Raw genomic sequence first — 27430 nt, 5'->3', positions numbered from 1 at the left:
CAGCAGCAGCAGGAGTCAAACCAGCCGATGAGCCGGTGACATCAACATGTTGCCTAAGCTCTGCAGTCCTCCTCTGTCTGCAGGGTGGGCCAGAAGTTACTACCTGCTTTAAAACAAAACAAAAACCCTCAATACATTCGCCAGTAGCAATGCGGCCGACAAAAGAAAGATACTTATAATCGGTGACGTTTCGGGCAATGGTCCTTCTTCATGACACAGAGAGGCCTAAGAAGAGGCACAGCGGATAAGAGTTAGGGGACGGACATTTATATCAGAATTAACATTTTTAAAGCGGTTTAGCGATTAACGGTTTTAACCAAATTATTTAATCTGGAAGCAACATCATCTGTTGACGGTGCACTGAGAGTTTTCCTGCAGCCGGTTAGATTCACGTCGTTGTCATCAGCAGCCGTGCTCTAGCCAGAATCAGAACATTCATTTATACTGGAGGATTCAGATGAGCTATCAAATACATATTTTCACATGTGCCCAGTAAATCCACTGCTAGATTGAGGCCTCCCCAAGCCGCCGTCACCGCCTCTCGCAAATCCTGCGATGTAATGATCCGATCAGATATCAGCTTCTAGCGTCGCTCCGTCTCCTCTGTTACAGGTCCGAGCAGACGCGTTCCATTCCTTGGCTGCAGCTCCGTCATTACCCTCGGAGGTCGTGCCTCCTCGCTGTGACGGATCCTGCCCAAGCCCTACTCACTTCTCTTAACCGTGCGGATGATGATGATGATGTTGGCAGCACGATGATGTTGTCATTATGATGATGATGATGTTGTCATGATGATAATGATATTCTTGGGTCTTTCGGTAAAGCCACGTAGATAGGTTCAAAGAAAATAACAAAAAATAACAAAACATTTTATTATTTTTAGTTTCTTTGAACCTATCTACGTGACTTTATCGAAAGACCCAAGAATATGAATTCCTGCAGTCACGAAAGCTTTAAGTCAAGATGATAATGATGTTGTCATGATGATGATCTTGTCATCATGATGATGATGTTGTCATGATGACGATGATGCTGTCATAATCATTGAGATTATGTTGTTATGCTCATGATGATGTTGTCATGATGATAATAATGTTGTCATGATGATGATCTTGTCATGATGATGATGATGTTGTCATGATGATGATGATGTTGTCATGATGACGATGATGTAGTCATAATCATTGAGATTATGTTGTTATGCTCATGATGATGTTGTCATGATGATAATGATGTTGTCATGATGATGATGATACCATGATGATGTCGTGACTAACAACCTGCGTCTGTTCTCTAACCCACGTGCCATTCGCTCGGTCTCTCGATGTAATTTCAACAGCGCATCTCGAACGTGGCTTCTTTTGCACAATAAAAGAAAAATTGTGTGTTCCATATTCTTCGTTAAGGACCGCGATTCCGAAAGAACAAAACATAATGTGATATCCACACCGACCGACTATAGCACTTCATAGGCGCAGTGCTAAGCTAGTGATTTATAATTAAGTTGCTTTTGGGTTAGATCACAGTGTCGGTGTAATACCATTTTTGGAAGCCTACACCACCCGACACAACTAATCGGATCAAGTTGTCGCGTGGGGCGCAAATACGCCCCAATCAATTTTGGGTTTTCAGCAAACCCGGAGGAATGTTGAAAAGCAAAATATATATTTTTTATTCTGTCCGACGTTTCGCTGGAGATTACACCCAGCAGCAGCATCATCATCATCATCAGGCGTTAACAAACAGTTCAGCTCTCGCATAATTGCGCGTTTCCTGATACTTTGTGGAGGTGCCGTGGTGTCAACACCATCAGTACATCCTTGGAGGTGAACCGGTTTAATGATTCGGGGTTTGATTGCTGGTTTATTGGTTGTGATTGACAGGGTAGATGAGCGTGATAAGGTGTATCTATGTATTGGTTTGTGAAAGTAGGCTATCATGAATTACATTCAGGCAGTGGTTCTAAACCTTCATTGCAGCCTTGCACCCCATTTCTTCTCAAACGTTACACATGCATCATGTTAACATATACATAGGGGGTTTGATGAAACAAAATAGTTCTACTTACATGTCCGTGCTGAACTTTTTTTTCGGATTATTTACCTTTGAAAACAATCTGGCCATGTCTCGCACACCCAGAAAGGGCATCTTGCACCCCCAGGGGGTGCATCGTGTACCCCAGGTTAAGAACCACTGATAGTTAGGCTATTATGAGGTAGGCTGTTGTTGAAATTTTGGGATTTAGATTGCCGATGATTGTAAAGGAGACGACAGCGTGAATGGATACCCATGGGAAGATCAGTAGGTCAACATGTGACGCATGACATCATAATCGTCATAATCATAATCATCTGCATCATCATTATGAACGTCATCATCTACATCCTCATCAATACCACGATGGTCATTATTAAATTCATCACTGCTTCAACATCATCATAATCATCATCGTGATTGTTTTATCTGCATCATCATCATCATCATCGTCGTCACTATCCATGACGCATGGTTTCCCAAACTCCAGGCGACGTGACCCACCACCACGCTCCATCTTTCCCCATTCATCTCGGTCCACGCTGCACACGCCCAATGATTGCTAAACACGTCCCACGTGACGCACTTAGCAATTAACGCTGTTTGCATCGCGTGGAACGCGTGCACACGCACACACGTGGAACACGTGGAACACGTGCACAAGAATACAAAGACAAAGATCCCCTGTTTAGCCTGAACAGACCGTTCGGGCATGTGCTGTTGGCGAGCACCTATGAAGACCGGCACGGTACACGAGGGGGTGAGTAGCCAGCTCCATGCCAGGCCGCCTTTGTCTCCCCAGTAGCGACTTTTTACACACCGCACCAGCTACTCCTTTGAGGCGGAGTTGGGATCCAACCCGGGTCGCCGGATTTGTAGCGCAGCGCGCTAACAGCTACACCACCGCTCCCGTGTACACACACACGCACACTGTGTGGGGGGGTCTACTGACAGTGTGTGTACGCATAGGAAATGGGGGTTGTGGGGGTGAAGCCTCGATAATAATTGGTCTACATTAGCCTTCAAATGAGTTAGTCCGGCGGTGGACTATCTGTTTGCTTCAACATGTTTATATTAATACTCCTTGATCGTTTCTGCGTGGATTTAATATTGGCCGTTCTGTAGGATTTGCGGGGTGCGTCAATCGTACGTATGTAGTTTGGGGGGGGGGGGGGTGGTGTAAAAAGTCGGCATGCTTACAGGGAGGGGGGAAAGGTCAAGTTTTGACAGAATTTTGCGCACCTACTAAATGGATGGCCCTTTAACGGGTCACGTGGGACGTGCTCAACAATCATCGGCCGCGTGCAGCGTGAAACGCGTACATTTGTATTTTAATGGCAAAGAGTAAATTGGTAAACGCGGAAAGACGGAGCGTGGTGATGGTGGTGGTTGTTGATCGCCAGGAGTGGGTTTGGGAAACCCGGCCGTTATGGTTTGCTACAGACTCTGGCAACCTGAGTTCGATTCCCGATCACGAGCGACAATCTCGCGATACGGTGGCCAGGAGATGTTAACTATCTCGCCCGGTATACAGGAGTTGGTGAGTTTGATTCCCGACCCTGACGCCTGCCTGCTGTGTTCGTGGAGTTTTCTCTCCGGGTCCTTCGGTTTTCCCCTACACATTTTCGAATCGACATCACGCGTTTAGAGTTGTTTTGGCTACCGCTACAGGATTCTACATCGGCCACCTCGTTGAGCTATCATTTGTGGCCAGCTCGCTTCTCAAGAAGAGCTATACAGCTCAGTGGGCCTTGCCTGATCAAACGAAACACAGTTTTTTTTTAAAGTTTAACACAGCGTATAACATCAGTGGCGAGTGATGGCTTACTTGATCCTGGGCCTATTCCTCCACGACTAGGTCGGCTCAGCCTTAAATGATGAGAGACAAAGGCGGCCGGGCGTGGTTCTGGCCACCCCACCGCGGCTTTGATGGGCACTCGCTCACGAGTCGACACGCGTGGGACATTCTGTCTTCATCATCGGGGACGAACGATTTGTTTGATGCACAACCAACGGCGACAACAAAGTCAACACGTCAACAACAACAACAACACCACTGTGTTGTGTGGCCTTTGAAAATACAAACATGTAATTGGCGACGATTCGGGCAATGGCCCTTCATCATAGCGCAATGAAGAGTCGGGGAGGCTGCTACGCGCAGACTCAAATTCGTCGACTCGAAGGGGCGCGCGTGTGAAAGTTCGCCTAGCCAATGGGAAGCGACCGTAGGCGTGGCTTAATTGGGGAGCTCCGCCCCTCCCCCGTGTGGGCGGGGCGTGGGGGTGGTCAAGTCAACACTGGAGCAGCGCAGCGCACTCATCCCGCGGGTGGCTCCGTGACCACTCCTCTTGTAACCATACTTCCCGTGACCATACTTCCCCTCCTGTGACCACTCCTCTTGTAACCATACTTCCCGTGACCATACTTCCCCTCCTGTGACCACTCCTCCCGTGACCATACTTCCCCTCCTGTGACCACTCCTCCTGTGACCATACTTCCCGTGACCATACTTCCCCTCCTGTGACCACTCCTCCTGTGACCATACTTCCCGTGACCATACTTCCCCTCCTGTGACCACTCCTCCTGTGACCATACCTCCCGTGACCATACTTCCCCTCCTGTGACCACTCCTCCTGTGACCATACTTCCCCTCCTGTGACCACTCCTCTTGTAACCATACTTCCCCTCCTGTGACCATACCTCCTGTGACCATACTTCCCCTCCTGTGACCATACCTCCTGTGACCATACTTCCCCTCCTGTGACCACTCCTCCTGTGACCATACTTCCCCTTCTGTGACCACTCCTCCTGTGACCATACCTCCCGTGACCATACTTCCCCTCCTGTGACCACTCCTCCCGTGACCATACTTCCCCTCCTGTGACCATACCTCCTGTGACCATACTTCCCCTCCTCTGACCACTCCTCCTGTGACCATACTTCCCCTCCTGTGACCACTCCTCCTGTGACCATACTTCCCCTCCTGTGACCACTCCTCCCGTGACCATACTTCCCCTCCTGTGACCATGCTTCCCCTCCGGTGTCTATACCGACTACACCACATCTCTCCCTCGAGACTATCACCCCCCTCCCCGTACCAGTGACTACTCTCCCCCGTGACCATACCTCCCCTCCCGTGACCATACCTCCCCTCTGGCGACTGTAACCAACCGTCCCGTGACTCTTCTACACCTGCCCGTCACTACACACACACACACCCCCTGTCACTACACACACACACACCCCCCGTCACTACACACACACACACACCCTGTCACTACACACACACCCCCTGTCACTACACACACACCCCGTCACTACACACACAAACACACCCCCCGTCACTACACACACACACCCTGTCACTACACACACACACACCCCGTCACTACACACACACACACACCCTGTCACTACACACACCCACACACCCTGTCACTACACACACCCCCTGTCACTACACACACAGACACCCCCCCGTCACCACACACACACACACCCCCTGTCACTACACACACCCACACCCCCTGTCACTACACACACACACACTGCCATTCCCGTGGCCACTTCTTTCCTCCCGCGACTACGACTTCCCACTTCTCTTGCCGTGACTACCCCCCCCCCCATCCCTCGACTCGATATTTCGCATCTCCGTGACTATTAACCCCCTCGCCTCTCCCTTCCCACCATCTTCTACTCCCGCGATCCCCTCCTCCTATAACCTCCTACATCCCGTGACAGCCTCGGCACAGCGGGCGAGCACGTGCACATAGACCCGGCTGACACGCACGCACTGACACATTGACACGGCTATATATATAAGACAGTGAGCGGCGTGACACAAAAAACAACAGGCACACAGCTGGTGAGGGTTCGGGAGGCGGCTGTGGAGCTCTCTTCCCCCCCCCCCTCTCCTCTCTCGCTCTCTCCGTCACCGCGGGTAGGAGACCTCGTCGCCCACCGGATCATCAGCAAGGGTGTGTCCGCGATGAGCTGCTTGGATGTGATGTATCAGGCTTACGGTTCGGCCACTGCTTACCTCTCGTCGCCTGCCGCCTACTCCTACTCTCATCCCGCCGCACAGGTGAGTCGAGGAGGAGGATGTGAGGAGGGAGGCAGGCAGGCTTGTCTTGTGCCGCGAAGGGATATCGAGGTCGGAGGTTCGATTGTGCGTAATTGTGCGACTCGAGTGCGAGTGAGTGAGTCTTCTGCGTGTGTTTCTAAGTGCTCGCTATAGCAGCACTTGCCCCAACAGTCCGTTTAAAGACTATACGGGGGAATCTTTGCGTTATTTTAGTGTGTGTGTGTGTGAGGACGTGTAGATGTGTGTGTGTTTGTCATGTGCGGTTGACTGTGTGTGTGTGTAGGTATGCATTAGAGTGTGAATGTAACGCGAGTGTGTGTCTGTGTGCGTTAGACGGAAGCGGTGATGTAGCAATTAGCGCGCTGCGCTACGAACCCGGCGACTCGGGTTCGATTCCCGCTCACTGCCAACACCGGTGGCAATTATTTTAACCTAGTCCTGGGCCTCCCCTGGGTCGACTCGGCCTCAAATGAGTACTTGGTGCGGTGTGTAAACATCGCCACTGGGGAGACAAAGGCGGTCGGGCGTAGTGCTGGCCACCCACCCCCTTATGTGCCGTGCCGACCTTCATAGGTGCTACTCGCTATCAGCACTTTCCACAACAGGCTGTTAAGGCTATACAGGGGATCTTTAACTAATAACTAAAGTGTGTTTGTCTGAATGACTTCACTGTATCAATTCGTGCGTCTCTGCGTGAGCGTATGTGTCTATAACAGAGTTTTTGGGTTAAATCGCATAAATATAAAATGGGTCGAAAGCTCTACGTGTTAAACTATGTGCGTGCGTTTTCGTGTGATCCGAAGTGTATCTGTGTGTAGATGTGTGTGCGTGTGTGTTTAGTATATTAATATAATGTGGCTTGTGTGCGTGGAGCGGTGGTGCATTGGTTCGCACACTGCGCTACGAACCCGGCGACCAGGTTAAAGTGAGTTCGATTTCCGATCACGGCCAACATCGATTGATATCTCAATCGGTTATGGGCCTCGACTAGGTCGACTCAGCCTTAAATGGGTCCCAAGTGCAGTGTGTAAAATATCAGCGAAGGTCAAACATGCGGCCGGAATTGATGCCGTGCCGGCCTTCATCATGTGTTCGCTAACAGCACTTGCCCCAACCGCCTGTACAGGCTATACGAGGAATCTTTATCGTTGTGTGTGTGTGTGTGTTCTCACTGTTTTTATGCATCGATGCGTGTCCGCACCAGCGTCTACGTGTCAGTGTCTGTGTGTGTGCGTCCTTGTCTGCGCGTGGCTGTGTATCCCTGCTGCGTCTGTGCCTACTGACGTGTCTCTCTCTGTGCGTGTCTATTCACGAGTGGCTGTACGAGTGTCAACGTGGATCACTTGCTGTGTCTCCGTGCGTCGATTCATGTGTCTCCGAGTCTTTACACACGCCCGTGCCTGTGTGAGTTTGCGTGTCTGTGCGTTCGTGTGGACATGAGTCTCTGTGTCCATGCATCTGTCTCGGTATAAATCATTCTGGGCGTCTGTCTGTTTTCGTTAAAATTGAAAAACAGGAATCCGGTTGTTTACGTAATAGGACAGCATGTTTTTTTAGATTCTTACTTAACTTCTTCTGCACGGTGGATGTGATAGCTGAACAATATTACACAGACCCTGCCCAGCAAACTCGAGGAAACTGGGATGTTGTTCTTCTTTTATTAAATAAAAAAATAAAAAAAATCACGACGTTTCGGGCGCAACACAAGCACTCGTCATCAGGTGGTCCCACCTGATGACGGGTGTTGTGTTGCGCCCGAAACGTCGCGATGTATTTGTTGATATATTGCTTGATTTAACTAATTTCACCTACGTGACTTTACCGAAAGAACCAACGAGTATGGATCCTTGCAGTCACGAAAACGTCAAATCTAGAAGAAGGATGATGTTGAACATTCCACGGACAGACACAAGACGAGTGATGTGAACACAGCCAGGCCATACAAATGAGTATCATTGTAGAAAGGCAGAGTTCTATTCCTTGAACGTGTGGTCATGGCAAACACGAGAAGACCGAGTGTGAATGTGTTCTGAACCGGGTGGGGGACATTGGAGGTACGACGAGAAGCGACCAGGGGAAGACGGCTAATTGAGCTGGCACCGCGATTTGGATTGGACTGGGTGGAGAATCGGATGCAAATGTTTGTTGAGTTAAAGGTCGTGTGGGACAGAGCTGCAAGGATGGGGAGGGCACGATCGCCCACCGTCTGTGAGAAAAGAACCGTGGACTCGTAGATAAAGATATGGACAAAATATTGCCCATCATAGACTCACATTGCCCACCGACTCACATTGCCCATGGACCAACCTTGCCCATAAACTAACCTTGCTCACATACTAGCATCGCCCGTACATTTGTATAGCTCGTAGATTCATATTTCCCATAAACTGATATAGCCCAAATATTAACCTTGCCCATAGACTAACATTGCCCGTGGACTTCCATTTCCCGTGGACTTTCATTGCCCGTAGACTAACACCGCCCGTAGACTAACATCGCCCGCAGAATAACTAACAAGTTGTTGAGTACATTACATTGACTCGGCGACATGGCATTGAGGAAATGACCGCGGGCGTCTTTAAGAAGGAACACGCTTCTCGGGGAGAGAGGTGGTGGTGGTGGTGGAGGAGGGGGGGGGGTCGATTTGAGGAAGTTGTGCGAATTAAGTCAGAAGAGACCCGCGTGTCAAGTTATTTACGACATTCGAGTTTAGCGCCATACCTTGTGAACAGGTCTGACTTCTCTGGCCACGGCGGTGAGTCGCGAAAGCTCTCCACATGAAACGATTCTAGACGAGATATTTCAATGCACTCCCCCCGTCACCCCTCCACCCCCCGCCCTTATGTAATCTATCTCCAACCCGGTACAGAACTACCTGCGGGAGTGAATGAGAATGAGGATGTGTAGTCGTACTGCAGGAGGAATCCGAGGAGCTCTAAAGCTCTTTTTCACAGATGTCCAGTAAAGGTGTGGGGGGGAGGGGGAGGGTGTCACAGGGTCAGAACGTTGCAACAGCAGACAATACGATAACACGATAGGCGTGCAAAGCATAAGAATGGTAAACAAATTGCTTAAAACAATACACAAATTAAACTAAACAATTTTATCTTAACAGGTAAAGCCCACTAGGCCATTGGCTTCTTTTCTCAGAAGCGACCTGGCGACAAAATAATAGCTGAACCGAGTGGGCGTATTGTGTGGACACTGATAGCAGCCAAATAATATAATCTAAACACATGTGTCTACATGTGGAGGGAAAACCCGAAGGACCTGGAGAGAAAAAAATCCACGCGACCACGGCGAGAAAGAGAGAGAGACGCGCAAACTGCAAATACACAGCAGGCGTCAAGGTCTGGATAGAACCCCCGACATCCTGCATACCAGGCGAGGTAGTTAACATCTCGCCGCCGTGAGAGTGACACCACTGAGCAAGAGTGTGAGATGTCACAACGAGATGCGTCTCACGAAATACATTATTCCCGTAATTTGTTTTCATTCGTCTACCAGTAAGTAACCATCATAGTCCGCACGATAACGACGTAATGATGAATAAATAATGCCGTGCTTGATGGATTGTAACATCGCAGGATCGGGGGAGATGCGGGCAGACCTTTCATCCAGCAGTGGATTGACCAAGGCTAGTGATGATGATGATGGTGATAACCGTGATCGTGGTGGCCATCACCATCATCATCGTGACCATCATCATGGTGGTCTCATCAGCTCTCGGAAGCTGAGCAGGTTTGAACCTGCATAGCGCTTTGCATGACCACCAAAACACACACCGGATGACATTAGGTTCGCGGAGCTACGTGGTGATGGGCTAGTGCTTCCACGTCTTCACCAACCCTCACTGCCCATCGTGTGGTGAAGTATGGTCAATCAGACCCCCACGATTCCCTCTGTATCGTCATCCACGCAATGCCACGTGTGCCGGAGTCTCACGACTCTTTTTTCAGGAGGGTGGTGGTGGTGCTTCTGCTGCTGCTACGCCACTGGGGTGTTTGGCAATGTGAGGAAACGACTACGGTGGCGAGATGGGCACCACGGTGGCTCGGAGATGTTAACTCCCTCGCCTGGTACGCAGGAGGTTGTGGATTCGATCCCGACTCCGACGCCTGCTGTGTATTTGGAGTTTGCGGTGTCTTTCTCTCTCTCTCACCGTAGTCGCGTGGATTTCTCTCCGGGTACTCCGGGGTTTTTTTCCCCTCCACGTTTAAGAATCAACATCACGCGTTTCGGGAAATTTGCCGGCGATACATTTCCACGTGATGAGCCACTTCGTTAAGCTATCATTTGTGCTGGCCAAGTCGCTTCTGAAAAAGAGCTATACAGCTCAGTTGGGGCCTTACCTGGTAAGATTAAAAAAAAAATCGTTATTTTTTAGTTTAACCGGAGGAGCCCGGGGACAACCCAGCAGCACCGCGCGGCTGCCCAAGAGAGGGAGATGATCGGCACCGCCACCCCCTGGCCTCACCGCGTTGCTTCCCCCACGCCTACAACACCTGGCAAGCCCTGTAGGCGGTGCTGCTGCTGCTGGTGGTGGTAGTTGGGAGAGCGGTGGTGCAGCTAAGAACCCGGCGACCCGAGTTCGATTCCAGCTCACGGCCAACACCGGTGACGATTATTTGAATCTGACCTGGGCCTCCCTTAGGTCGACTCGGCCTCGAATAAGTACCTGCTTGCGGCGTGTAAATATCGCCACTAGGGAGACATGCGGTCGGGCGTGATGCTGGCCACCCACAAACACTCGCGTACCCTTCCGGCCTTTATAGGTTCTCCTCGCTGACATCACTTCCCCCAACAGTCTGTTAAGGCTACACGGGGGATCTTTATTTTTGTCTTTTTGGTGTCGGCGGTCGGCCATCCAATGACTCGCCAGGCTCAACGCCGGCTTGGCTTCCGGGAGGTCCGATGACACCGGACACATTCCCGGTTGTTTGGGGCAAGTGCTGTTCGCGAGCACTTATTAAGGCTGGCATGGTACGCGATTGCATTGGCGTGGGTAAGTCGCCTTTGTCTCCGCAGTGCCGATATTCGCGCGCGCACACTGTATGGTATGGTGGGGATTCGTTGAAGGCCGAGTTGACCTAGGGGAGGGCCAGCACCACTTCAAATGCCACTCGATAGTGGTGTTGTTGTTGTGGCCGGGAGTTAAACTCGGACCTCCGGGAGGGTAGTGTGCGGAATATATTTCAACGTGGAGAACACGCGACACAACGGAGTAGAAAGAAGACCACCACCACCTCCCCTTTAAAGCCTTTAACAGACTGTTGGGGCAGGTGCGAGCACGCGTGAGAGAGACTGTTGTGCAACGAGTGGGTTGGTGATCAGCAACCACGCCCGGCCGCCTTTGTCTCCCCAGTGCTGCTGCTTTACACACCACACACATTTCAAGGCTGAGCCGACCTCGGCGGAGCGGTTGTTTTTGAGCGGGAATACGAGCGCAGTGTCGCCGGGTGCGCTAACCACTGCGCAACCGCTCCCCGTGGAAACGCATACACGTGCGCACATAAAACAGTCGAAGAAGTACACAAAGACAATCACACACCACACACACACAACCACACTCACATACACACTCACATACACACACAACACACTCACATACACACACAATCACACACACAACACACACACTCGCACACAAAGTCACGCACGCGCATAACACGTCCAAAGGCGGTTTTGGACCGAATTTTCACGCGGTTACCGGTGATGTAAAACACGACTTTAATAACCCTTTTCTGGAGAAGAGTGGAGGCGCAGTGGTTAGCGCACTGCGCTACAAGTTAAAGTTGTTAGGAATCGCGTTAAAAGATTATACAGCAAAACTGTAACTCGTATCTCTAAGCTGATGTTTACAATCGCACACCTTAGAAACATAGAGATAGGTGGTGGGTAGTTGGTTGCTTAATTAAATTTACAAACACACGTCAATCCCCTGCTGGATGAAGAGCCTCTTTTTCCCTTCACGCCGTGCCGGTCACGGCTGGTGGTTTGACCATACTGCACCACGCCGGTTAGTGGGGTTAGTTGATGATGAAGAATGTGACGGGGGGAGGAAGGGAGGGGGGAATAATGCTCAGGTATCACTCGCCACTCGTGGGGATGCCGCGACTGGGAATCGAACTCAGGTGGCCGGGATATCGGAGGCAGTGCGCTCGCAAGGCATTTGCGGCACCGCACTTTTCTAAATCGTGAAATGGGATTCGTGAACAACCTCGGCGCTTGGTTTCCCGACCCGAATTCGCGGAGTAGCGAGTTAAGCGACGCGTCGGTTGGACGCGACTAAATATTATTTGTAGAGGTAGTGTTCGAGTCAGATCGTTAAACGTCTACGTGACAAACCTTACTACTAATTGGCGGCTGTGGAGTGTGGTGGCGTGTTGAAAGACTCACATTGACGCGATCTGACCCAAAGGGGGACCCCCTATAGATTTAGCAACGCGTGTTTGATGCACGTCTGTGCGATTCGATGAATCGGCGTGCGCATCTGCAGTGTCTATTGTTGCGCATGAAGAAGAGCCATTGCCCGAAACGTCGCCTGTTATATATTGTGTTTCTTTTTCACGCACCACACAGCGTTGTTAATAACGAATGTTGGAGTTGGTGTTGACTGTGCCTGTTGCTAACGCAGCAGCAGCAGCACCACCAATACCATCAACAATTGACGCGTCGATGGTTCTCGTTTTTTCTCCCCGTCTCGTTTGTATTGTTTTTTTATATATATACCTCGTTTGGTGAAGTAATACACGTCTACTTTGTCATCTGCGTACATCATTTGCAAACGATACTTGATTATTCGACGCGCGATTTCGACTCATCTCTGCGAGCAACAGTTCAGAAGCACGCGTGGAGTGTAGAGTGCTGCGCAGGTTCGAGACATCCTCATGATCCCCCGATCATTGTCATAATCATCCTGGTGATCCTGATCATTATCGTGATCGTCCTGACAATCCTGACCTATTAGTGTCATCGTCCTGATGATCCTGATCACTCTGATCATGGTCATCATCCCGTCTCGAGGATTGCCACGGTTTTTTTTTTCGAGGCTAAAAACGGAGTGGGTATCCAAAATGTGTGCGAAGAATACGGGGCCGTGGGAGACGGAGCGATTTAAAGAATGTTCTTGTCGGTTGTTTTTATTCCAGGAGCTAAGATGGATTGTAATAGGTGACATTTCCAAAACCGTAAGATTGAGGCGGCTTACGTGGCGAGATGCCTTCATCCAGCAGTGGATAGACCCTGCCTGTTGATGATTGAGCGCTTACAGTGATGATGATTACGAGGAGGTAACAAGGAAATGTTATTGAAGTTGGGCCAAACTGTCGCATGTCAATAGCTGGCATCTTAATAATCATTCGTGATGGAATACATTCATACCACGCGTTCCATGCGTACATGTGTACATACAATACTCACGCGTACGGGATGCATACGAGGTCATTGTGAAACGGAAATACATGGTCATATACCAACCAACGTGCCATATGTAACACGCGAATACATTCATGCATAGCGTACGTACACAGCACGCAATGATATAAACACGATCATTGACAGCCCCCCCCCTGCCCTTTTTGATTTAATCCACTGCTGGATGGAGACATCCCCCCTGAACCGGTAACCCACAGAATAAGGTGGTATAACGATAACACACACACACATGATGAATGCGATTGGTAGAATAATGTCCAGGCAATCTGTCGCCACTCGTGATGTTAGCCGTGGCCGGGATTCGAACTCACGTGGCAGGGAACCTTCGCGCACGGTGCGCTAACCAATGCGCCACCGCTCCGCCGAATGGCTGCGGCGGGGTTTCGCGTCCCAATGTTTTGATTCGCAATTATTTCGTGGTTTTAAAGCCACGTCGTGTAACCCTCCACCACCCGGCACAGCGAAGCTAATTAGATTGTCACGCAGTGCACAAAACAACGCGTGTTGTCGTCCTCGCACTCGGCACCTCCGATTAGAACGGTTGGCTACGTACGGTGCGAAAGAAGTTCAACGTACATAACGACTAGGCGTGGGTTGTGATTTACTTTTTCAGTTCCACTTCCCCACTCGCTCGCCCACTCACTCACCCAGCCACTCATATCCACACTCGCCCATCCACTCGCTCGCTAAACGCAACCGCTCACCCACCAACTCACCCACCCGCTCACCCACCCGCTCACCCACCCGCTCACCCACCCGCTCACCCACCCGCTCACCCACCCGCTCACCCACCCGCTCACCCACCCGCTCACCCACCCGCTCACCCACCCGCTCACCCACCCGCTCACCCACCCGCTCACCGGTGAGTTGTAGTGCGATCCTCACTGCCTAATTTAGCAGCAATTGGAGATGAGCGACGTTTCGCTTGTAACTGCGTCAAGCATAATCGGGACACGGTCTGAGAAAGTCAGAGTAAGAATCCCAGGAAGTCGGGGCCTGAGTTAATTAATGGGCTAAATAATTAGTAACGATTATTTTGGGGGTTATTAGAGCCTGATAAAAGTGATGAATGTAAAATAATGACGGACTGGACCTATCAAACACAGCGCTCCGTCGTGAGAAGTGTGTGTGTGTGTCGTGTGTTTATGCGTCTGTGTGGTGCTGGCCACCCACCCTCTCTCGAGTACCGTGTCAGCCTTAATAGGGTGCTCGCTAACAGCACTTGCCCCAACAGTTTGTCGCCTATACGGGGATCTTTGTCTTTGTTTTAAGTATATATACCCGAATATGTACATATATTGTATACGTTTATATGTATCTATGCGAGTGCATACGATGCGCATTCATATAAGTGTGGATACGTGCGTTTGACATTATGCACGCGCGTATGCACGCACCTTTGTGTATGGGGAGCGGGAGTGTAGTGGTTAACTGATCGCGCTACTTACCCGGCCACCCGAGTTCGATTCCCGCTCACAGCCGAGATTGGTGAGGAATATATCTGAACGTGTCCTGGACTTCCCCTAGGTCGACTCCACCTTAATGATATCCAATGTAAGACATTGCCACTGGGGAGACAAAGGCGGTCGGGCTTGGTGCTGGCTACCCACCCCGTCGTGTGCCCTTCCGGCCTTCGTAGGTATTCGCTAACGGCACGAAAGCCTACGTGTTAAACTGAGTCTGTTAAAGACTTTACGGGGGATCTTTGTCTTTGTGTATACGTGTGGTTATATGTATTCATGTATATAGCTGTATGTGTGTGTGTGCGCTAGTGTGTCGTGCTGGTCTGCAGAAGTGCTGGATAACAGAACTTGCCTCAACAGTCTGTGCAAGCTACGAGGGTGATCTTTGTCTTTTGTGTGCACTTGGGAGCGGTGGAGCGGCGGTTAGCGCACTGCGTTCTGAGCCGGATGTTACGATACCCCTGCGTGTGGGCGCCGTGGTTTACAATCTTAAATCCTGGTTGATTGGATTGACTCGAGTCATCATCCCTCCTGGGGTCGATAAAGTGCCGAGAACTTGGTCGGACTCATCCCCGCCACGGGAATGTGGAATTTCCACCAGCAGCTCAGGGCTGTAAACGGAAGACAAGCAACAACGCTAACGCCCATCTGGGCAGAGAATCACTTTGTGAGTTGATGATAGCCCGGATTTCCCCCCCCCCAAGCTTTTTATCGGCTTCATCGTCACACTCCACGTGAGGCAAACGACTGGGTTCACCGATTATGGGGATCATCATCAGTTATTTTTTAGGCAGGAAGGGGGGGGGGGTCTAATAAAAAATAATATAAATATTGACTAATGTTCTAAGTTTAACACGTAGACTTTCGCGACCAATATTATTCATAATGCAGGTTTTTGGGTTCGGTCGCATAAGTATAAATGTGTTGGCGAGTAAATCCACAACATTTTCTCTCCAACACACCGGTGGGCTGAAGTAGTAGCTAATTGTCGCGTTATTTACATGACACACCTCGCTGGCTGTGTCGGGTGGTGGAGGGTGATGACACATACGCGATCAAACTCAAAAACCTTTATAATAAATATTGTTATAAGCGTAGCCTCGACTATGTATGTGCCGAATCTACACCTTCCTAGCCCTTTCAAAGACATGGGTATATCATTTTCCTAAAGACGACCGCTTGTGTTACGATCGAAACGTCGTAGTTTTTTTATTTTTTTGTTATTTTCTTGGAACCTATCTACATCCCTTTACCGAAAGATACAAGAATATACATTGGCATATAATTTATATCGGTCTCGCACACGCCTGTGTGTGTGTGTGTAATGTGCATGTACATCCCTTTGGCACTCCACTGCTGTATTGGTTTACCGGGGCCGTTGCGATGTGTACTTTATTATAGAGCTCGTGGTAATCGCAAGGTTGTGAGAATGCCTTCATCCAGCAGTGGATTGGCAAAGGGCTGTACGTGTACGCATATGTGCGCGAGTATATTTATGGAGAGTGTGGTAGTGGTGAGCGCACACTGTGCGTGTCTGTACACGTGTGTGTGTGTGTGCGGGGAGAGGTAGCGGAGCGGTTAGCGCTACGCTACGAACCAGGCGAACCGAGTTCGATTCCCGTTCACGGCCAACATCACCGGTGGGGATATACAAAACCGCGGATATCCGAACCGCGGATATCCACTCGGACAACTCGCTGTGTGTACTCAACGTAGACGCCGGTGATACAAAGGCTGCCGGGCCCTGATCATGTCCCAAACGGCCCCACTCGCTCACGTGCACACTTCATAAGCTGCTGGCTTCGCAGCACTTGGCCCCCGCCAGCTTTCTGTAGGCTACACGGAGGACCTTTGTCTGTTGTGTATATATAGTCAGCTCACACGCACCCCCCTCGTCTCGTAAGGTCAAACTCTCAGCCCCCTCCTCCACTTCACCCCCCTCCCCCCCCCCATTTTTTACCCCCCTTTTTTACCCGCCGTTTATACCCCCTCCCCCCCCCATTTTACCCCCTCTCCCCCTTTTTACTCCCCCCCCCCCCTTGTACCCCCACCCCTCCCAACCGATGCTGGAAACTGGCCGCGAGACGAGCACGTGGTGTGGAGACCAGCAGTGCACCACCTGCTCCTGGGGGGCCCTGTAGGGGGTAGCAATGGGGGGGGGGGGGGGTGAGGAGGAAGGGAGGGTGAGGGTGGGTGGTGAGAATTTCGGTGTTGGGTGAGGAGGGTTGGGGACCATGAGACGCAGAGAGACACGCTCGCACGCTCGGGCATTGCGTGGGTTAACCAACATAGCCATAAAATAGACAAAGTCTCCCGTATAGCCTTCAGCAGTTTGTTGGGGGCAAGTGCAGTTGGTTGTCCAACACGACGCCCGGCCGCCTTTGTTTCCCGCTGCGGATTGTGTGTACACCGTTTCGGGTACTCGTTTAAGGCTAAGTCGACCTAGGGGAGGCCCAGAACCGGCTCGGATATACCTTACTCTTCTCGGTCGTGTGCGGGATCGCCTGGTTTGCGCTAACCACTGCGCCACCGCTCCCCACATAGACACGCACAGACACGCATAGACTGTGTGTATTTGTGCGTATGTATGTGTGAGTGGCCTCAAAGTACACCTATCCTGGCACAAGTGCTGTTGCAAATGTGCAGTGTGTGTTTGTCTATGGAGAGCGGTGGTGCAGCGGTTAGCGCACTACGGTATTAACCCATAGGTCGGTTCCCGCTTACAGCCAACATCGGTGACGAATATCTGAACCGGTCCTGGGCCGCATCTAGGTCGACTCAGCCTTAAAACGAGTACCTGGTGCGGTGTGTGTGTAAACAACACTTGCCTCCAACAGCCTGCTAAAGGCTTTACGGGGAATCATTGTTTTACGTGTGGTCTGGTTTTTAATGATTGCGTTCATGATGATGAACAATCAATCTTGGTGATGACGCTGATTAATCGATCACAATGATAAAAATAACCTCGACGACTTGATTATAATAATGATGATACGCTCAACTTCATGTCGACGATGCTACTGAGTCTTGATAGAAATGATGCTGATCGAGGCACGGTGATGATGAGTGATGATCATGCTGGAAAATGCCCCTCTAAACACGAGGTCCGCGACGGAACTCTGCTCCGCGATTTTCCGATGGATTCCTCCATCTCCTGGCCACGACACCTGTAGCCCGGACACCACGATATGAATAGAACTTGGGCCACAAGACAACCTACAATAATGCTCCCTTCGTCCCTCGCACATCATCACCCGTGCATTTCCTCTCTCGCTTCTCACTCCTCCGTCTCTCTGGGCGGGCAGGGTCGTATCGCTTGCAGCCGGACGCGATTGGTTTCGAATCCCGACTTGTACATCTGCCTCTGTTGTGCAGAGTCAGATTGTGAGTGAGTGCGTGGAGTTTGTACGTTCTCCTCCTGCCTGTTATTCAGTGTGAGCGAGTGACATTGTAAGTGAGATTGTGAGTGTGTGGAGTTTGTACGTTCTCACCCTGCCTGTTATTCAGTGTGAGCGAGTGACATTGTAAGTGAGATTGTGAGTGAGTGGAGTTTGTACGTTCTCACCCTGCCTGTCGTTCAGAGTGTGAGCGAGTGACATTGTAAGTAAGATTGCGAGTGAGTGGAGTTTGTACGTTCTCACCCTGCCTGTCGTTCAGAGTGTGAGCGACTGACATTGTAAGTGAGATTGTGAGTGAGTGAGTGGAGTTTGTACGTTCTCACCCTGCCTGTTGTTCAGAGTGTGAGCGAGTGACATTGTAAGTAAGATTGCGAGTGAGTGGAGTTTGTACGTTCTCACCCTGCCTGTTGTTCAGAGTGTGAGCGACTGACATTGTAAGTGAGATTGTGAGTGAGTGCGTGGAGTTTGTACGTTCTCACCCTGCCTGCTGTTCAGTGTGAGCGAGTGACATTGAAAGTGAGATTGTGAGTGAGTGAGTGGAGTTTGTACGTTCTCACCCTGCCTGTTGTTCAGAGTGCGAGTGAGTGACATTGTGAGCGAGTGGAGTCTGTTCTCTGCGCCCTCACAACGGTCATAAACCGCTATTGGGCCAAACATCAGCAACGCAAAAATCTCGAGCGAAGTTACTCAATTGCAATTGCACCCAGAGACATCGGACCCCCCCCCCCCCATTGTGTAAAAACTGACAGAAACCTCCTTACAATAAAAAAAATACCCCGAGACTCAATCTTTTACTCCCCCCCCCAACCCCAACAGCGCCTGACAGTCTATTCCAAGATGCAAGATCACAGCAGGGAGCACCTCTCCACCGGCTCGAGGCTCCAGCTGGGCCAGACTTGCTCCACTCAAGTCGAACTCCAGGACCGAGGTCCGGGCGACTCGGACGGAGGGGCGGGGGAAGGAGGCGGGGGTGGCGACCGTGGTGGTGGTGGTGGTGGATGTCCCGCAGAAGAGCCGAGGGAGACGGAATATCTCACGCCGCGATGCGTGCTGCTCACCTATTTCCACGGAGACATCGCCAGCGTGGTCGACGAACACTTCAGCCGAGCGCTTAGCTCGAGCGGTGGCGGTGGCAGCAGCAGCAGCAGCGGCGGCAGCATCAGCAGCGGGGCGGGGAGTCCGCCCTTCAGTCCGCCGGCCGCCGCCGCCGCCGCCGCTGCTGGAGACGCCGCCGCTTCTTCGTCGGCCTCCAAGAGTCCGCAGGGCGGGTGGAAAGGTGAGGCGCCCCCCTGAGTGTTGTGAGCGTTGTGTGGTGTATTGTGCGTTTTATTCCCTTGTGTTGTCCGTGCGCTCCTCCTCATCTCTCCCCCTGCCGCTCACCTTGAGCTCCCCTTTGTTTCTTACCGTCCCCCGGTCCATTCTCCTTCCCCCACATTATATCACACGGGGTTTTCTTTACGCACAACACACAAACACACGTACGATTCTAACGCATTTCCATTTAAAGCTTTCGTGACTGCAGGGATTCATCTTCTTGGTTCTTTCGGTAAAGTCACGTAGAAGGGAAATAATAAAATAATAACAATAAACTTTTTATTTTATTTTTCATTTTTATTATTTCCCTTCTACGTGACTTTACCGAAAGAACCAATAAGATTCTAACACAGTCGATATACGAGTCCAATATCACTTGATCGATCGATGTCAGCGTCACATCCCCCTACCTCTCCCCCCCCCACCTCTCTCCCCCCCACCTCTCCCCCCCCACCTCTCCCCCCCCACCTCTCCCCCAACTCTCCCCCCCACCTCTCCCCTGTGGGTGCAAATCGTGAACGTAAATCCCTCTTGGTCAACCCACTGCTGGATGGAGGCCTGTCCATCCCGTGTCAGTTACGTGGGGCAGAGTTGACGATATTTCACCACGCTGGTTCGATGTGGGTTTGAGGGGGAGGCGGCGCTTGACCATTGATGCTAGCTGGGCCACCGAACTCAGCTGGTCGGATTCAGTGCGCGGTGCTGCTAACCACTGCGCCACCGCTCCACTCCCACTGCCTCCCCCTCCCCCCATCATTGAGATTAGCATCGCCGTCAAGATTGATCATGGTTGATCAACATGATTAATCATTCTTATTAGCAAGACACATCATCATCATCGCCAATTTGTAAAATCATCGTGATCATCTTCCATTTTAATCGTTGTAACTATCGTCAAAAGGAGTCATCATTTCCAAGGCCATCATCATGAGCAGCAGCATACTTAATTGCATGTACAGCCGGTTTCTCCCGCTTGTAAAGCCAGGTTCATCGCGCAGCGCGCTAACCACTGCGCCACCGCTCCCCCAATGTATACAGCGCAGAGGCTATAATTAGAGCTGAGCTCATATCCATTTACGACTACGAGTCATGGGTGGAAATTCCACATTCCTATGGCCTGAGGAGGGGGTGGAAGGGGTGTTGGAGTGGAAAGGCAGGGGTGGGGTGAGGGGTTAGAGGGAGGGGAGTTGCGGGAAGATTGTCCCTCCAGAGAAAATCCCCCCACAAAGTGGTACTAATTTTATCGACCCCAAGGAGATGATAGGTCGGAATTTGACATTTTAAATAGTTATGACCGAAGTGGCGCGCTGCTGCTGCTGATTAAACTGTAACGGTTGTCAGCCCGAGTTACCCGCTAAGAGCCTTTACCGGGTCTCAAGACACTTCCTCAGGAGGGTGCTTTCACGAGCACGCTCTGTACGAGGAGGGGGGGGGGGGGCACTATCAGAATCAGAATATTGATTTATACTGGAGGGGGAGGAATCCCATGAGCTATAAATCTCACGTCTTCACGGATGTCCAGTAAGGGCGTACGAGGTCAGAAGGTTATAACAACAAACACAATCAGCAACAGACACGAAAAGGTAAACAAAATAACTTCTAAAAAATATATATTAATTCATCATTCATTAATTCAATCCATGGCCACCTCGCTCACAATGCCACTTGGGAGAGATGAGCCTCCCCAAGGTGGGATGCGTTCATGCCGGAGGTGGTTTTATCGAGAGAAAACGGCTCGCTGATGAGTCCCGTTGAGAGAAAACGGCTCGCTGATGGAGTACCGTTGATTACCGAAGCTATCTGATTTGAGTACGATTGATTGCTATATTATACTCTTTGGTTCTTTCGGTAAAGTCACGTAGGTAGAAAAATAATAATGGTAACTTTAATAACGTGACTTTACCGAAATAAACAAAGAGTCACGAAAGCTTCAAATCAATATTGATTGTTATATTGTTACGTTCAAATAGCACGGCGCTTTCGAAATCCACTGCTGGATGGTGAAGGCATGAAGGGACAGTGGACGGGATGGCGTGGGTCTCGTAGCGGGTTCAGAAATCGCTCGCCACTGAATTATTATTGTCAGTGGCCGGCAATTTAACTCGGTTGGGCCAAGTTCACGGAGCAATGTATCAACCACGACATGATCGTGGTCGTGATTTTACGCTCGTACCTGTGATTATGATTTTAGTTGTGTACCCCATGTTGAACTTCTTTCGCACCGTACGCAGCTAACCGTGCTAATCGGAGGTGCTAGGTGGTTCTGATTGTGGTTCTGATGTGGTCGTGAATGTGGTTGTGACTGGTGGTTGTGATTATTGTTCGCGGTTGTGATTGTGGCTGTGATTGTCTCTTGTTCTAATCGTGGTTGTGGCCGTGGGTGGTTGTTGGTATCTACTTCTGCCAGCTCTTGTGAGCCTTCGAACTTTCTTCTTGCGGCTGCCCGGACGCATTTTCCCTCTTCTTGCTGCATCCACTGCTGCTTATATTTCTCCTGCTGCTGCTGCTGTTTCTAGCACCCTTCCACTACGTTTGCTGCTGCTGACAATACCCCCTTCCCCCCACCCCCCCCCCCCCCCCACAGAGGGCGCATCACCCATGAGCTCCCGAAACTTCCCCCCCTCCTTCTGGAGCGGGGCACACGGCCCGGAGCTCCCGGCCTCTGCGGCCGCGGCGGCCGCAGCAGCGGCGGCGGCGGCGGCTGCGGCCGCCTTCGCCCAGCACGAGTCGCCCTCCCCTTATGGTGCCGGCGGCGGTCACCCTCACCACCACCCTCACCACCACCACCCTCACCACCACCCCCATCACCACCCCCACCACCACCATCACCACCCGGCGGGCCCCGCCGAGTCGGGCTGGCACTACCACCTGCCCGGCGGCGCCGGGGCTGGGGCAGCAGGAGCGGGGGCAGCCGGAGCCCCCTACGGGCGTACCCCGGGGACGGTCCACGACCTCTACTCGACCCACGCGCACTACGGCTCGCTGCTTGTCCCGGCAGCCGTCCGTGTCCCGCAGGGAGAGCTGGGAAAACACGAGTCGCCCGCCACGCAGCAGCAGCAGCAGCATCACCACCACCACCACCCGCACCACCACCACCACCACCCGCACCACCACCCGCATCACCACCACGCGTGGTCAGGACCCTTTCCCACCGGGGTGGACGTGGCGCAAGGGCTCGGCGTGGACACAGGTGAGAGGGGGGGGTTTGGATGATTGTCGTCGCTGGCCCGTGGATGGATGTGGTTAATGCTTTGGCTGTGTGTGTGTGCGTCCATCTTTAAAGGGGGGGATTGGGGGTGGGGAGGGGGTTGTTGGGGGGTGCGGGGGGGAGTGTGGGGGGGAGGGGTCACGACAGCTCTCGCAGAGATGGTCCGACACGAAGGCAACTTGAGTGTCAAGTCGTGTTTACTAGTAGAGACTCAGCCCTGAGAAATGCAAGCCACGTTGGTCGAAGAAGGATTTAGCGTGTGGCCAAGGAGGCCCCCCCCCCACCTCATCCTCACCCCCCACTTCACTTCTGATGACCTCATCGTAAACGTTCTGAGTTAGATTCCTGGACAGGGTTTAATTATATTATTTCGTTCTGCCACCCCACAGGTCTGCAACATCCGGACAAGAGCAAAGATCTCTTTTGGTTTTGAGTCGTGATGTCCACGGACAGGATGACGAGGACACGAACCGAGCAACCAACTGTCTAACCACTCAACCACCCACCTAACCAACCACTCGTCCACCCATTCATCTCATCTACCTGATCAGTCGTACAACCAACCATTCACCGAGCCACTCAACCACCCATCCACTCAACCACCCATCCACTCAACCACCCATCCACTCAACCACCCATCCACTCAACCACCCATCCACCCACCGAACCAGCAAACCAATCGTCAACCAAACCACGCACCCAACCACAAATTCAACCAACCAACCGCTCACCCAATCAACAAATCACGCAGCCATTAACCTCTGCCATCAACCACACAAACACACACCCACGCAATCTACCTATTCACCCATCCATCCAAGCAATCACCCACTCACCCAAACAGTGAGTCAACCAACTACGCATCCACCCACCCACGCAACCACTCGCACAACCAGTCAGCCCACTAACCAACCCCACCGTCACGCTTGTCAACACACGGGTATTGATGTTGCTGTCTCCCCCCCAGTTCGCCTACGGGGGACACGCGATGACGTTGCACCGGCAGGGATGGCACGTGGAGTGATGAGTGCGTGGTGTGATGCGGCGAGAGAGAGAGATGAAGGCAGAGAAGGGTAGAGAGAGAAAGAGAGGGCGAGATCAACTCTGCACGAGGTTCTCGTCGTCTGCAGATGAGTCTCTCTTTGGCAGTGACATCCAGTGAGTTGGTCATTATCGTTACGAGCGTCGGGACACAGGGGGGCCTTGCCCCCCGCCCCCGGTGGCCAAAGCAGCGAGTTGGCGGAGGGGGGCGGTGGGGGAAGGGGCCTTGATAACCACCGTGCGTTATGTTTTCAACAACAGTGTAAAAGAACAACAACGCTTATTTAAAATGCGGTTTGAATATTTTTTTTATGAAAATGCTTTCATTTACGTTCCACGTTTTTATTTAATTAGAGGGGTAACGTTTGGCTTGCGCAAATTGCGAGGCAAATCTAATATTGGGGCCCCCCTCCCCTACCTGACCGATTGATGAACCCCCCCCCCCACCCCCGAGCTGATAATGTGGTCACTACGTCCACTGGCCCTCAGTCCATGGGTCCGAGGAGAGAGGCATTGGTCCGCTGTAAGGTCAGGGCAGTGCATGGGGTGGGGGGTGCAGGGCTCGGGGTAACTCGCACCGTGTGCCCCCCCCCCCGACGCCTTCAAACTAAACAAGACATATGACATCTGACACCGTGACGTCGAAGCGCGGCCCACACCCCCCCCCCGCCCCCCAAGGCGCGGGCCCGGGGCGGTCGCTCCAGATTCGCCGTACCACATCTGGGCGGCTCTTGGCGAAGCTCGTTCGCGAACACATTCAGCCGATGTCGTTTCTATACGACGGCCAATCCGTGTCCCCCCCCCTCCCCCCCACTATTAATCTCAAATGGATCTCGCAATGATTCGCTGCTTATTGGCCACGCGTGGTAGAGCAATCGGAGGCGCGTTACAGGTTACCCGCAGCTCGTGTGGTTACCTACCACGAGGGGGGTGGGGGGGGGGGTGGTGCGACACCGGGACCCACGTTAAAGATCGCAGCAACAAAAACAAAAAGAAGCCCACTTATTGTGAACTCGACAACAGGTAGTAGTAGTAATAATAATTCGGCTCCGTCGCCCTCCTTCCACTCCACCCCGCCGCTCCCTCCAGAACCCTGGCCCCGTGAGTGGCCCCTTGACCACAACCCCGGGGGGGGGGGGGGCGATGACCGCTACCCCTTAGGGCATTCCCCAACCGAGGCTCAACTCCCCCCTCCCCCCCCCCCCGGGCTGGCTCGCACACGGCCGAAAAATACACGACGCGTATCAGGAGGTGTATGTACACGTGTATATGTATCGTGGTTCCGCGCTATTGCTGGAAGATGCGTATACGGCATCTGGTTTGTGTGTGCGCGCGTGTATGTGGCGTGCAAATGTTTCAAGGGAGATGCAAACTCTAAAGTCAACCAGCTCTTTTGCCATGTGTAGTCTCACGCGCGCGCGCAAGGGTTCGAATCCGGAGTGGTTCAACCGGGGTTCTCAAGGGTAGCGAGTTGGTCGCAGCCCGGTCACCAATGATCGCACAAATGTTGTTGTGCGGTTTTTGGTTGTTGTTGTTGTTGTCTCCACCGACTTTCGCAAAAGCCTCCAGCTTGCCCGCCTTGGCCGAGCACGTGCGCAGAAGGAGCAACCGCGCTCCGTGCGTGAATACAGAAAAGGGTCACTTGACGATGTCGTTCTGTGACCTCCTCTTCCGCGGACCGTTCGCCCGTGCCTTTTTATTTGACATGGCTCGACCACCCGGGCCTGGCCACGGCCTCCGTCCATCCACCTCGTGGCGTCGCTCTGTTCAGCCGCACGAATAATACATTTGATGCACTTTGCTTATACTGCGAGACTACCGGACGGCTAACCCAATTTGTCTCTTGACCCGACGTCGATAGCAGGCATGGAACACAGCTTATGAGAATATTATTTTCAAAATATCAGTTTCAAATAAATGTACATTACTGTGTACATATTTCCAAAGTCGTGGCCACGACTTGAGCATGTTGGCACAATACCGAGAGGAAAGTGGATACACATGACGACATGTGCAGTGGACACGTACGGGGCTATCTGCCAATGGATCGCGATGATGATGATGGTGGTGGTGGTGGTGGTGATGATACATATTTCCCTCTGCTATGCACGTACACTGAACGTCTTTCGCACCGTGCGTATCCAGTCGCGCTGATCGGAGGTGCGGGAGAGGCGTTAGATGTCATGCACAGAGGTTAGGCTCGCGCGTAAACGTACAAAAAGGGTCACCATTTCTCGTGGCGCGCTTGCTTGAGATGCCTTGTCAAACTCAAGAGCGCCATAAAGATCATCGCATGTCAACCATTCCGATGCGCCCCCCCTGCTGTGCAGTCTAGCCTAGGGTCAGCGTGACACGTATTAATCTTAAAGGGTGTTTTTTTTGGCGTTGGAACGCGTAAATATGTGTCGTTTAAATCCGCCACCACCCTGCACAGCAAATTAATAAGGGTTGTCGCGTAAACAAAGCGTGACAATTAGTTACTACTTCAGCCCACCGCTGTGTTGTGAGAGTAAAGCCACAACATTTACAATGCTGTGGATGTAATTTACCAGCGAAACGTCGTACAAAAAGTGGTAAATGTTGTGCATCTACTCTCCAACACACCGGCGGACTGAACTTGCAACTAATTGGCACGTTTTATTTAGGTGACGAACCTTACTGGTTGGCTGTGTCGGGTGGTGGCGGGTTAACGACACATTTATATTTACGCGATCTAACCCCACACCCCCCCCCCCCCTCCCAAAAAAAAACTTGTATTCGCCTAAGGTCCCCCACGCCGCGTAGCCAGTGGCAGCTGTCCCTTCGCGGCAACGACGAGTCGAGGTATTGCATTCGTGATCCGGAAGATCGGAGCTGGTTGTCTTTTTCCCAGTCCTGCGTTATTTAACTCCCCCGTCGCGTGTACGCCTTTGGGGCATTGTGTTTGTATAAATGTTTGAACAAACAAAGTTGTGAATATTGAATAATCTCTAACCATTACGATGTTGCTCATTGCTCGTACAGTACTTGTGATGATGACGATGACAGTGAATGTTATTTTGATGATATCATGGCGGTAATTATCATTGCAATGGTAATGGATAAAGTTATTATTACAATGATGAATATTGTAATGTAAAATTATATGATGAATATTATAACGACGATGCCGAATATTGTTATGGTGATCGTGATGATGATGATGACGCCGCTTGCCATTATGAATTACTGATGTTTTGTTGAGTTCTGTTATTATATTTTTTTATTTGTATACTTTTTTTAGCCATTTGTAAAATGTGAATTTTAAATATTTCGAGAGAGCATAGGCGATCAATGTACCGAGGCTTTTTTTTGCGATATTGCAGTTAAATATGATGTTGCTTTGCTTGTTTCATGACATTATATATAAAAAAATAACAAAGTGTAATAGTAATAATAAAAAATATCACAATAAAAACGAGAACATACACGA

The 27430-nt window shown here is 51.3% G+C and overlaps 1 protein-coding gene across 3 annotated transcripts; it reads left to right on the top strand.

Annotated features, from left to right (window-relative positions):
* Positions 1 to 2199: 2199 nt before the first annotated feature.
* Positions 2200 to 27430, top strand: LOC116952945 (transcription cofactor vestigial-like protein 2). 3 transcript variants are annotated; one of them, XM_032972694.2, is made up of 5 exons: positions 2200 to 2794; positions 5979 to 6118; positions 19233 to 19692; positions 22315 to 22920; positions 23328 to 27430. In XM_032972694.2, exons 2-5 carry the CDS (start codon positions 6023 to 6025, stop codon positions 23369 to 23371), a joined length of 1206 nt encoding a protein of 401 aa, XP_032828585.1. In that variant the 5' UTR covers positions 2200 to 2794; positions 5979 to 6022; the 3' UTR covers positions 23372 to 27430. The 3 variants fall into 3 exon arrangements, with proteins under 3 accessions (XP_032828585.1, XP_032828586.1, XP_075930769.1); XM_032972695.2 differs by lacking the exon at positions 2200 to 2794 and adding an exon at positions 3837 to 4384; XM_076074654.1 differs by lacking the exon at positions 2200 to 2794 and having other exon boundaries at positions 4398 to 6118.

The sequence above is a fragment of the Petromyzon marinus genome, chromosome 49, assembly GCF_048934315.1.
Source record: "Petromyzon marinus isolate PM22_M1 ecotype Great Lakes invasive population chromosome 49, UKy_Petmar_22M1.pri1.0, whole genome shotgun sequence".
Classification (NCBI taxonomy): Eukaryota; Metazoa; Chordata; class Hyperoartia; order Petromyzontiformes; family Petromyzontidae; genus Petromyzon; species Petromyzon marinus.
This window is presented reverse-complemented; position numbering and strand designations above follow the sequence as displayed.